The 12,061-nt window shown below is 36.4% G+C and overlaps 1 protein-coding gene across 1 annotated transcript in view; it reads right to left on the reverse strand.

The window, feature by feature from the left end:
* The window catches only part of PDE11A (phosphodiesterase 11A), a 426,109-nt gene that overhangs the window by 361,183 nt on the left and 52,865 nt on the right, over nucleotides 1-12,061 (reverse strand). Inside the window, exon 2 of the mRNA XM_065929000.1 lies at nucleotides 10,302-10,460. Within this exon, the coding sequence (XP_065785072.1) occupies nucleotides 10,302-10,460 (159 nt within the window). The remainder of the gene's footprint in view (nucleotides 1-10,301; nucleotides 10,461-12,061) is intronic.

Genomic DNA, 12,061 nt, shown 5'->3' on the forward strand with positions numbered 1-12,061 from the left:
AGGAGAAGGGGACGACAGAGGATGAGATGACTGGATGGCATCACCGACTCAATGGGCATGAGTTTGAGTAAACTCCGGGAGTTGGTGATGGACAGGGAGGCCCGGCGTGTCGCAATTCATGGGGTCGCAAAGAGTCGGACACGACTGAGCGACTGAACTCAACTGAAATGACTGAAGTTTTTATTAAAAATTAATGTTCAAAAGAAACAAAGGTAAAAAACAAATGTGACCTATTTCACATTTAAAAGCTTTTGCACAGCAAAGAAAACCATCAACAAAATGAAAAAGAAAAACTACTGAATGGAAGGAAATACTTGTGAATGATATGACCAATAACAGGTTAATATCCATATATACAAGCAGCTCACACAACTCCATATCGAAAAAAACAAATAACCTGATTTATTAATAAAAATAGGTAGAAGACCTGAATAGAAAATTTTCCAAAGAAGACATACAAATGGCCTACAAGTGCATGAAAAAAATGCTCAACATCATTCATTAATCATCAGAGTAATGAAAAACCACAAGTTACTACCTCACATCTGTCAGAATGGTCATCACTAAAAAGACCACAAATAACAAATGTTGGTGAGGACGTAGAGAAAAGGAAAGTTGAGTACACTGTTGGTAGGACTATAAATTGGTGCAGCCACTGTGGAAAACACTATGGAGTTTCCTCCTCAAAAAAAACATAGAACTACTGTATGACCCAGCAATTCTACTGCTTGATATGTATGCAAAGAAAATGAAAGCAATAATTCAAAAAGATACATGCACAGCATTATTTATAATAGCCAAGATATGAAAACAAGCTAACTGTTCATCAACAAATAAATGGATGAGATGTGGTACGTTAGTCATAAAAAAGAATGAAATTCTGCCATTTGCAGAATCCAATGTGGATGGACCTAGAGGGAATTATTCTTACTGAAATACATCAGAGAAATACAAATACTCTATGTATCACTTATACATGAAATCTAAGAAATAAAATAAATGAATGTATATAACAAAACAGAAACCAACTCACAGATATAGAGAACTAGTGGTTTCCAGGAAGAGGAAGGGGCAAGACAGGGGTTTGAGACTGGGAGATACAAACTACCATTATAAAATAAATAAGCAACACGGCTATATTGTACAGCACAGGGAAATGTAGCCATTATTTTTGTAATAACTTTAAATGGAGTATAATCTATTAAAAACACACTGAATCACTATGATACACACCTGAAACTAAATTATAGATCAAATATGTTTCAATTTAAAAAATATCTCACACTCAAAAAAGAAAAACAAAAAACTGCCTGAACCAGTAATCCTATATTTGAACCATAGAAAATTGTAAACATTTTTGACCTACAAAATAGCAATTTAATGTACCTATCCTATGATGAAGTCCTAGATTTATTTATAAAAAGTACATTAATTATAATTTTATTGTAACATAATTTTGGAAAAAAATGCTGAGGGATGATTAATAAATCATTGTATAATTACATGATAGAAGATTATGCACACATAGGAATTGTGCCTTGAAAAATTAAAGCATAATCATGCATACTTTATAATGCAAATTTGGAAATATATCTTTATTTGTAAGTAAAAATAAAGAAATATAAGGAAATACATCAAGAATATTAACAATATTCCCTCTGCAAATTAGGATTATAGGCGATTTTATTTTTTTCATTTTTGTATTTTAAAAATGTAATGTTTGTATTACTTTTATAATTAGAAAATAATATTATCATGAAAGGAAATGAAAATAAACCAAGAAAGACAAATATGCTCAGATCAAAGGTAGTCATTTGGAATTATACTCTACTTTTAATTAAAAAAGAATTTGACTTAAATTTTCAAAATTCCAATTCAAGTATTTCATCATTCTAAGGTGAAAAAAAGTAAACTTGTGCTTTTATTCAGACAACAAAACACTACTTATTCAAAGAAGAAATTATCTGTCTTAATTTGAAATCTCCAGTAAATAAGAATCCACAATACCCTGTTCTAGTTCTTTAATAATCATTCTTCTTCCCAAAAAATGTTTATTTATTTCTAATCTGTGATTTCATATCACTCTCCCTTATCTAAACCCTGTATAAATCTGAGACCAAGTTTATGAGACAGTTTTGGTTGTTTTTTTTTTTTGTCATTTTGCACTTTTAGAAGTGACTTCACTATTAGACTGTTTCATAACCTGCCAAATATTAAAAGTCATGGACATGCTGCTCTCTGAAAATCAGAATACCCTGAACTTCTCTCAGCCCTCCATCTTTTCCTCCCATACGCCCGAGTCCTGTCTGTCCAGCACTATATGTCAGCAGCCTGACCATGTCAGGTCAAGACCATCAGGCTTTCTTAACTTCTCCAATTCAGGTGATGGTAAATTGGTACTGTGCTTGTAGCTCGATACCCATGAGAAGATGCAGTACCAAGATATCTGAGGTGAACATAAAGGACAACACTTTTTGTACTTCAAGTGCTTAAGGCAGCCTAGAGGGACTCGCATCTTGTGTGAACACCTGAAGTTTAGAGGGAAAAGAGATTCAGTTGAGGAGTCCATCACCATTTAATAAAGGTACTGAGGAGAAAGCTTTGGCTCAAATCTTGCTCCAGCCTAGCTAAAGATCCTATTGTACCGTAAACATTTTAATCTTACCTAAACTTAATTAAGCACAGTCGTATGAATACAAGTTACAGAAAAAAATGGCTGAATAACCTAAATTATAAGAATTCTATTTCTAATCACTACTGAAAGTTATATACTCAGATATTTACTTTGTTTATTGTCCGTCTATACCATAAGAATGCAAATTCTGAAAGGGCAGGAATTTTTGTCTCTTATTAAGCAGTTTAACCCCCATACTTGGAACAGTGCCTCAAACATAGTAGTATTTACTAAGTAGAGACTCAATAAGTAGTGAATGAATGCATTGCTCTTTCACAATGAAACATCATTTGGCCATTAAAAATGATGTTCGGATTAATGATCATTCAAAATCCCTCTGATTCCGCACTGTAACATTTACAGCCCTGTAACTTATTTGGTTCATTTTTTTATTTCCTGCTCGTTCAGGTCCCTGCTAAGTGCAAACTACCGAACAAGGTTCTGCAAAGTATATGGAAAGAGACAGGCCAAGCATTTATCATCTCCTTGGGAACTCTTAGAAATATAAAAAGAGAAGCTCAAAAAGCAGGAAGTTACAAAAGCCAACATAAGACACTAATTTTTGCAAGGGACATGTATATCTGCCAACATACCAAACATCATTTGCATCTGAAATACAAAATACACTATGTAGGTATTGCCTTTCATTTTGTCACCTGGTGTGTCATTGATTTTCTTAGTCCCTAAGTATTTAGTCGTTATATCTTTGCTCAACAAATGGTTAGTCAAAATCCAACTGCAATCATTGGGGACATCTGAAAAAAATGTTAAACTATAAAACATTAGGAACCACTATTACTGAAAAATAATAATCGCTTTTGGAATAGATGACAGGATTTGACTTAAACCTTGAAAGAGGATGAAGAGGAGAAGAATTTCATGCAGTCAGATAAGAATACAAGTAAAGGTGTGGTAGTGGGAAGCACATGACCGCACTGGGGCAGAGTGACCAGTTTTTTAGAGCAATAACCCTTAACCTGGGCCCTGGCAGGCAGACTCCCATTCTTACCCCACCATTAGATCCTGCCTAAGGACGAGGCAGAGAATAGTGCTCAAAGTCTGAGACGGTTCTCCAACAGGAAAAAACTCCCTGAAGTTTAACCAGAGTTCTGACAGGTACTCTGTTAGTAATAGTTTTTTCTTGTAAACCTTGCTTATTTCTGAAATTCTCAGTCAGATATAGTCGAGGGAATACACAGAACATAAAACAGGTCTCTGAAGCTCTGTAGCTTCACGGTGATCACATAGGACCTGGATAATAGACATTAAAAGACAAATAGTACAGTGACGAACAGCTTGAATGTAGATAAGACATTACAATTAACAAGTTACAATATTCAATCCAAATTTTTCCAGGACTGAAATCTTATTAATGAACTATAACTTGAAATCAAGAGCTGTCTTCCAGAAATTTTTAAACCTTTCATCAAACACTGATCTTTTAACTCTAATTTTATTGCAACAGTTTTGAAAATCTAACTTAATTGGAATATAGACAGGAAAGAGGGGGAAATGAGATGAGGACAAAAAGGCCACATGTTCAAATTAGTTAATCCACTGTTTGTTTAGTATTTGGGTATCTAAAAGACAGCACAGTATTATGAGAAAAAAACATAAACCTGCCTAGCAGAGTTATGGAGAAGGCAATGGCACCCCACTCCAGTACTCTTGCCTGGAAAATCCCATGGATGGAGGAGCCTGGTGGGCTACAGTCCATGCAGTCGCAGACACAACTGAGCGACTTAACTTTCACTTTTCACTTTCATGCATTGGAGCAGGAAATGGCAACCCACTCCAGTATTCTTGCCTGGAGAATCCCAGGGACAGAGCCTGATGGGCTGCCATCTATAGGGTCACACAGAGTCGGACACGACTGAAGCGACTTAGCAGCAGCAGCAGCAGCAGCAGAGTTATGATACCAATAGCCACACATGTAACAAGATTTTTTTAAACATAATGATTTGAAAAGCACTTTTGAAAAGTACCTTCAGAGAGAAACTAACTCTTCATAAGATGACAGAAGAAACCTGTCCATCTTTGCTTCCTTAAGTTGATTTTATTAAATTGACTAGTAATTTGGGGATTGTCTATTATGGCAGAATTAGAGCTTAAAGGCACATCTAAAGACTTTCTGAAATAAATAAATAAATACATAAATAAATAAATTCTATACCAAACAAACTCCATGCAAGACAAACTTCTGTGAGCTGCATCCACTCTTTGGGACCACTAATTTGTTACCCCTATCAGCATGATGTATCAACATCCTTCTGCCCCACTAATGTGAACTTTAGTACCTATAGTACCCTTGATATCTCACCAGGATCCTAAACATTAGCCTTCATAAAATCAGGAACAATTTAAAAATGTAAGACCATGAGCTTAGGAAATCCTCCCTTTGTCTGACTGTAGCTATCTCAGGCCTGTTGCAGATAACAAAACTCCAGCTTCTGCAAGACTCATTAGCATCATCCGTGCACCATCCTCAACACCAGTTGGCAGGGCAGCATCACCCATAACAAGTTCTTGGAATGTGGCCAGTCCCAGGGCAGCCTACCTCAGTTGGCCGCATCCCAGCTCTGCAGGGTGTCTGAACATGCTCGCACAAAGGAGAGCGGCAGGGTAGCTGAACACTCCAAACTGTGAGCTGGAGAGAGGTGATCACAGGCTAAAGAAACCCTTTGAGATAAGCCAGAGAAGAACTTCAAGCCACAACTTCTTATAAGAAGGTTGTGGAAAGTAACTGCAATGGACATATTCCTCACTCAACAATGACATAATAAACAGCTCCTTTGGGGCTCAAGTAATGACAAGCTAGAAAGGGTGGATAAGAGCCCATGCTTATTTCCATATCCCAGGTTTCCTCTGCTGTGCCCATACATCTTGAGAGATCCCAAATATTTGCTCCCATCCAGGTCTCATTTTATTTTGCAAGATAAAACCTCCTTTCAGTCAGGAATAATGAAGTGATCAATTAATTGGATGCAAGGAGTCTAATCATACCACCTCAAGCAGCTAGTGTATATGTATCACAGGAAAACAGAAACATATGCTGGAAATCATGAGGTCAACCAGGAAATTCTGATCACCTCTTGAGTATGATCCACCTTTAGGTGCACTTGCAACATGAATTGCCAAACTAGTAATTTGTCATTATGTAACTTAAATTATTAAATTATGTGCATGTGGTAGATTATATTTCATACAAACCTTGACTATAACTGATAAAATTATTGCTAATTATGCAAGAATTTTAAATAACATGATGATTTAAAATAATTGAAAGGGAAGTTTTTAGGCAGAGGCAGGATAACCATCTGTCAGGTAGATTTCTGCATTGGATGAGGACAGGGTTTGTAGGAAAAGGACTTGATGACCTTTCTGGAGGCTGCCATCAAATATTACATGATATGGCACAGTCACCGAAACATATGTACGTATAGAGTTTTTAAGAAACACAATAGGATCCTATGCATGATTATGTTAGAGATGTAAATAGCCTAGAAATGAATGTACCACATTTAATTTTTAATTTATCCCAGGCAAATAACTTACCAATTCTCATATGGCAAAATGTGTTGGAGTTACACCAAACATAACACAGCTGATAGTCTCCAGAAGTTGACATTTTAAGATATCAGGATATACAAATCACATTATGCTAAGTGTGCAATAAATTTACCACTATCCATATGAATGATGACATAGCAGTTATATGTACAAAGTAAAATAACAAATATAGTTAAAATTTTATTCATTTGGATTGGAGTAGATGGTGAGATTTCAGTTCATTATTGATAAGACCTTTACATCTGTTATCTACTTAACTCCTCACAACAGCCCCAGGAGGTCCAACGCTAGGAGGAATTGACCTTAGCAGAAGGCATTCTGCTAATCCACACCAGGCAAAGACTTGAACAAGCCTTGAAGGCTGTCTGGTCTGGTGCCCCTCACCGACATTGAACACTGCGCTTTCATTTCCCGCCCTCGTTTCCTTACTTGTAGGCAACAATGAAAATTTTGTTGCTGGAGTTGATACTGGTAAATGTGGGAGGAGGTTCTCTGAAGCCTGCCTGGCAGACTAAGGAAAACTAATTTGAGTTTTTAAATGTGAATTGAACAAAGTTGGCAGGTCTCTGTGAGGAGAGGTATGGGTATGCTGCTACCATTATAAATGGGCTCAATATTTCTGAAAGCTTTTTGATAACTTGGAAAAAGAGCTATAAAACTTTTCTTGCTCTTTGACTCAGTAATTTCAGCCTCTGGAATACACCCCAAGGAAATAACACAAAAGAAAATTTGTTCAAGATGTTCATTCAGGAGTTATTTGAATCAGTGAAAAACTAGAAACAACCCAAATTTTCAGTAATAAGGCAAGGACTAAGCAAGCTAGATTATACAGACAAAGAAGAAAATTTATAATCCCTAAAAATGGCAAATGAAGGCTTCATCTGTATGTGGACACATATGTAAGAAATAATTTTAAATTAGAAAGTAGAATACAAATTGGTATAAGCATAATCTTGCACAATCAAGTAAAACAGTATGTGCATAAACAGTCATAAACACAAGAGAACTGTAAATTTACAAAGTATAGCCCTAATTTTGTTGTTGAAATTCTGACAGTGGAACTGGCATATATATTGTGCTTAATAAAAACTTACAGACTTATACAAAGGTAATTCTTTAACTGAGACCTGACTGTATCTCACATATATGAACGTGGCTTCAGTACAAGCTAGTCTTTTACGAAGACTTACTAAGTGCTAGGTGCTCCTCCAAGTTCTTTCCTTGTATTTTCTCATTTAATTCCCCTATTGTCTTAGGAGATAAGTATTTTTATTATATTCTCTCCTAAAAGGAGGAAATTGGAGCACAGAGAAGCTAAGTTACTTGCCCAAGTACACTCGTCCCCTGGAGGAGGAAGTGGCAACCCACTCCAGTATTCTTGCCTGGGAAATCCCATGAACAGAGGAGCCTGGTGGGCTATAGTCCATGGGGTTGCAAAGAGTTGGACACGACTGAGCAACCAAATCACCACCATACTCCCTACCTGGCCGGTATGCACCCACTGTGCCACAACGTTTCTCTTACATGAAAAAAAAAAGCATCTAGATCTTATTCTTGCCTGTTAATCATTTCTAGATTTTGTTTTCTGCTTTTCTTCCTCCCCGCTCCTGTTTGGTTTACCATAGAATTCTTGCAGTAAAGAACAATCACCAGATAGAGCATTTGAGATAAAAAATACTCTCCATCCAGGTGTCACCTGTAATAATATAACCTATGTGCCCTAGGTGATAGAGGTTTCTTTCCAAGAAGTGAGACTAGGGTAAGGTTTTTTAATCAGGTGAGGAAATTGTGGAGCCTGGAAAATAAAATGCTACTTTTATTTAAATGTCTAAATTTAGTAAATTTCTAATATTTAAATGTAAGAAATAAGCTGCCTGGGAATAAGTGACAAATATAGAAGAACACTTTGAAATTCTTTGGGGAAGATGTTAGTTTTTTAAAAAATTTATGTTTACATTTGCCTAGTTTCTTATACTTTGCAAAGTATTTGTTAGTGATGACCTTATTAAACTCTCATGCTGTAGAGTACTAGGCAGTCTAGTTGACCAAAGAGGAAACTGAAAGTCAGAGTTTAAGTGGCTAACCCAAAGCAGGCTGCTGTCCTTAGCCAAGCTGAAGCTTGGGCCGAGCCCTCATTCTCAGCAGAGCTAAGCACTGATGCTGTTCAAGGCAGGAACAAGGCCCTCCGCAGCCCTTCCCTTTGAATCATCCAGAGTTTATTAAGTCCTAGATTCTAAGTACAAATCCACTGAGAAAAGTTCAGCAAATAAGTCTAACATAAACGCAATCAGAGATGAAAATTAAAATATATAATGGAATTCTCTTAAATGAAGGAGACAGAGTCAAGGCAAGACTAATATCTGTAGATAAACTCAACTATTTGGGAGACGCTATTATGTTTGGAAAGACCAAACTCAAATCCTTCAATAAGTCCTTAGTATGTTCCTGTGAAAGTTGCTCAGTTGTGTCTGATTCTTTGTGACCCCACAGACTGCAGCCTGCCAAGCTCCTCTATCCATGGAATTCTCCAGGCAAGGACTCTGGAGTGGGTAGCCATTCCCTTCTCCACGGTATATTCCCATCCCAGGGCTTGAACCTGTGTCTCCTGCATTGCAGGCAGATTCTTCACCATCCAAGTCATCAGCGAAGCCCATAAGTCCTTATAGGAGGTATATTATTATAAGACTCTGTCATCTTTGGTACAAAAGGAGTAAAATAAAATGTTTGTTCTATCTGCACATTCCATGGAAATATTTGCTTAGTGAATGAGGTCGACTACATTTTATGTGTTCCTAAACAGCGTCACCTTCTCACCTAACTTTGTCTTAACACAGTTTTCTTCAGAGGTCTGTTCAGAGGTCATCTCCTCCAAGAAGCCTCTTCAGAGTCTTCAAGGGAGCCTCGCCCTCCCCTTCCTAGGCACTCACAGCAGTCCTAGAATAGCTAATTGCTGACCTCCCCTTCCTCCTTGTGCAAACCACAGAGCATAGCACATCTGGAATTTACCTTTGCTTCTCATGGCCCCAGTACCTTACACACTATAGCTGATGTATTAAACGGGTAAGACCTTGCCTGAGGTCCTATCACACAGTAAGAGTTTATCAACCTTTTCTGGGATTTGGGCTATGTAAATCTGACTAGAGAAATGACCTCTCAAAAAAAGACTTTCTTAAAAATCTTTTTCCCTATAATCATATTTTATGTTGACCTTTTATACCAGAACATTTGTATTAATTTAATGCATTAGTAATCTGCACTGGCAAACAGGAATCTCACAGCCAGAAGGTTAAATTATAAAGTGTTTTTTAGAATCAAACAGGAGTATGGCAATCATAAACTGAAACAAATTAATTCGATATTTGCTTTTGCCACAGATTTTATAAATATTCCACCAGGTTCTATTCAACAGGAATGGAAAGAGATTCGAAACCAGAACTTCAGCTCTTTGAAGCTCTCTCTTTTAAAATGAGCTGGTGGATAAAATACTGGTGAGAGAATTCAACATTTCAGAGCAAAGAGTACATCATTTCTGCCAAGGTCAACTGCTCTTCAGGGACAAAAATAATGTCCTTTTTACTAGCAATTTGGAATAACAATTAAATAACATTCATTTTATTGAGATTTTTATAGAAGGACTGCGAAAATAATTCTTCACAGTAGTTATAAAAATATAAGAAAAGGGCTGAGTTTCAGAAACACAGTAATCTTTTTATCTCCCCTATCTTCCCTTGGGCTGTGTGTGCTAGTATTATGATCCTCAATTAAAAAGCTCATTTATAAGAAATATAAAGATTATGGAATAACAAGAAAACTACTGGGGATTGCAATGAAAAGCAAGTTAAGGTGAAGATGAAGTTGAAATTATTTTCAATTATACTACATTCTATGATATGGCAAAAAAAGCTCCCATTATATTTCATATAATAGGAGAAAAAGTTCTTTGATTCATGAATGGTCTAATCCAACATCTATTCACATAATTCCTGTCCTTTTCACAGAGAATAGCAATCAGTAATCAAGAAGGAGAGTACAAATCACAAAATGCACAAAGTCTTACTTTTTCATCATCTTCAGTAAATGGAGCACCCTCAGGAATCTTATTGATCGCTTGGGCCACGCCGATGATCTCGCCATCACTGCTTCGGATAGGCATGCACAGTAATGACTTCGTCTTGTACCCAGTTAGCTTGTCGATTTCATCATTGAATCTTCGATCCTAAAAATAAGACAAGAGAGGGCATTAATTGCCTATGCCTGGTTGTCAAGAAGAAGGAGAAAGAAGTGTATTTTTGTCTATTTCTGTGTATAAGAACTTATCATTGGGAACCTCATCTCACCGATTTTTAATAACAAAAACAGATTTGATTGCATGTTGAATTCACCAAAGGATTATAAATGAAAACAAATCACCCCCATAGTTGTTAACCACGGTAAATGAAAAGAGAAACTTTAAACCCCACCATAACAACATATCAAAACTGGGGAAGGGGGAAGTGTTTTGTGTAGAACTTCACACTATGCTATTTACTAAAATGTGTTATTTCACATAGACAACTGGCTACAAAGTATTATATAAGAAAAATACATGATAAATATATTAAGCCTTATGAAAAAGAATGCATAAAAGCACTACTTTTCTTCCAGTCAAAATGATCCTGTGGAAAAAAATGTATGAGCCCATACTGATACTTTCTAAATACTTTTAAAAATGTTTTTAATGTAATGGGGAGGAAGGAGGTAACAGGTTTCTTTACAGAATGTTAACTAAAAACATAGAAGAAATGATAAAATTATATAATACCTATTTTGCAACTACCAATGCAATAATGGATACAAGCAAGTATCATTTATCAATACATGCCAATACCATTAGGTGAAAAATTACTGTTAAACAAGTTATTCACTTAGTCTCAAAGTGCTATCCCACAGATTCCTCATTAAATTCAAAGAGGAAAAGATGTCTTTTTATTAAAAGATCTGATGGATATAAGATTTTAAAAATGATCAAACTTAGCATCACCATTAATGAGATGAAATAGCACCATTTGCCTCCCTGATGTGATGCCATAAGAAAGACACAACATCATCAAGAATGTGGAATGCTTTTGTCCAACCTCTGAATCTGATCATTCAGGAAAAGAAAATTAGGAAAAATGCAGATCATCAGTTGTTCTATCAGAAGCCTGACCTAGACTCTTCAAAAATGTCAGTATCATGAGAGATGAAATAAAGCATGGGGGCTGTGCTGGTTTAAAGAAGACTGAAGAGATCTGAAACCTAAATGACATTGAAAAGTGTTGTGCAATTTAGGGGGAAGATGACTAGAGAAAGTTGAAAAAGAACTTTATATATTAGGTAATATCATGTGTCAATATATAATTTCTTGGGTGTGATAGTGATATTGTAATGATGTAGGAGAATGTTCTTATCTTTAGGATATGCATGCTAGAAATGTCATAATACCTTCAATTTACTTTCAAATGGAAAGCAAGAAAAAGGAAGGAATGAAAGAAGAGAAGAAGGAAGGGAGGGAGGGTGAGAAGAAAGAGAAAGAAGAAAGGAGAGAGTGAGAGAGAAAGAGAGAGAGCAAAGACTGGCTCCTGACAGGGTAATGGGGGCTAAAAGCATTCCAAGGAAGAAGACGAACTGAATCCAAGCTCACTGTTTCAAGCTAGGGGCTGAACTGAGGCTTCTCCCAGTGCTCTTGACATTTCCTCATTGAAAGAGACTTAAAAATAAGAAGCAAAGCACTGTCATCTACCACCATCTAGAACTATGAATTTCACCTGACTGAGGGCCTACTGAGGCTGGCTGTGG

The sequence above is a fragment of the Muntiacus reevesi genome, chromosome 3 (genome assembly GCF_963930625.1).
Source record: "Muntiacus reevesi chromosome 3, mMunRee1.1, whole genome shotgun sequence".
NCBI classification, from domain to species: Eukaryota; Metazoa; Chordata; class Mammalia; order Artiodactyla; family Cervidae; genus Muntiacus; species Muntiacus reevesi.